The sequence below is a fragment of the Henckelia pumila genome, chromosome 1 (genome assembly GCF_033568475.1).
Source record: "Henckelia pumila isolate YLH828 chromosome 1, ASM3356847v2, whole genome shotgun sequence".
In the NCBI taxonomy this organism is placed as follows: domain Eukaryota; kingdom Viridiplantae; phylum Streptophyta; class Magnoliopsida; order Lamiales; family Gesneriaceae; genus Henckelia; species Henckelia pumila.
Window position 1 is genome coordinate 15960258 of NC_133120.1, and position 1103 is coordinate 15961360.

The 1103-nt window shown below is 42.3% G+C and overlaps 1 protein-coding gene across 1 annotated transcript; it reads left to right on the top strand.

The window, feature by feature from the left end:
• The first annotated feature begins 247 nt into the window (after positions 1–247).
• Positions 248–868, top strand: LOC140859973 (uncharacterized). Its single transcript, XM_073262675.1, has 3 exons — positions 248–392; positions 444–687; positions 778–868. Exons 1-3 carry the CDS (start codon positions 248–250, stop codon positions 866–868), a joined length of 480 nt encoding a protein of 159 aa, XP_073118776.1.
• The last annotated feature ends 235 nt before the right edge of the window (positions 869–1103 follow it).

The window sequence follows — 1103 nt, forward strand, 5'->3', positions numbered from 1 at the left end:
ATATTTCAAGTATGTTACAATATGTTTAAAACGTGATTAAGCATGTGGACATGTTGGACGACATGAGCTACTCACTCTTTTATGTCTGTTAGTTTTATGATGAATTGAGGATCTTGCCGGATGAATATATTTTGGGGTTTTGTGTGTCATTACCCTCAGGAGAGAATTAAAAAGTAGTAGGGTGGTAAGAAATTGTAAGATTCAGATGAAGAGTCTAGAGTTGTGTGCAGATTTTATTGTTTTGGAGATGGTGGATTTCGATGCAATTTTCGGAATGGACTGGTTGGCTCAGCATGAGGCTATTATCGACTGCAAGCGGAGGACAGTCTCTTTAAAAATTCAAAACGAAAAACCCTTTGTGTTCCATGCTACATCTAAGAAGAACACACCAGGTATGATTTCAGGAGTAACAACTTGGCAATTATTGAGTAATGGGTGTACAGGCTTTCTAGCAATCCTAACTGGGGATCAGGAGGCGCAGCGACCGAAACTTGAAGAGGTGGAAGTAGTGAAAGATTTTCCAGAAGTTTTTCCCGATGATGTTGAGGGATTGACTCCGGTCAGTGAATTCGAAATTGGGATCGAATTGTTGCCTGGAACCAAGCCAGCTTCTAAGGCACCGTACAGGTTAGCACCGACAGAGATGAAGGAGTTGAAGGATCAGTTGCAAGAGTTGCTGGATAAGGGGTTCATCAGACCGAGTGTATCGCCATGGGGTGCACCAGTGTTGTTTGTTAAGAAGAAAGATGGGTCAATGAGGTTGTGCATTTACTACAGGGAGCTGAAACAAGTTATAGTGAAGAACATATATCCCTTGCCAAGAATAGATGATCTGTTCGACCAATTTCAAGGGGCGGTGGTGTTCTAAAAAATCGATCTGCGATCTGGCTACCATCAGCTGAAGGTGAAAGATGAAGACGTGCAGAAGACAATATTCAGGACTCGTTATGGCCACTACGAGTTCTTAGTAATGCCGTTTGGGTTGACCAATGCACCACCAATGTTCATGGACTTGATGAACCCGTTTCAACCTTTCCTGGATCAGCTTGTCATAGTTTTCATAGATGAAATATTGATCTACTCTCGCAGTCCGAAGGATCATC

What these genes read in the sequence shown, in the direction of transcription:
- LOC140859973 (XM_073262675.1), top strand. Translation starts at nt 248, where the DNA reads ATGGTGGATTTCGATGCAATTTTCGGAATGGACTGGTTGGCTCAGCAT. An exon ending in ATCTAAGAAGAACACACCAG is followed by an intron (nt 393 to 443) that starts GTATGATTTCAG and finishes ATGGGTGTACAG; the next exon opens with GCTTTCTAGCAATCCTAACT. An exon ending in CAAGAGTTGCTGGATAAGGG is followed by an intron (nt 688 to 777) that starts GTTCATCAGACC and finishes CATTTACTACAG; the next exon opens with GGAGCTGAAACAAGTTATAG.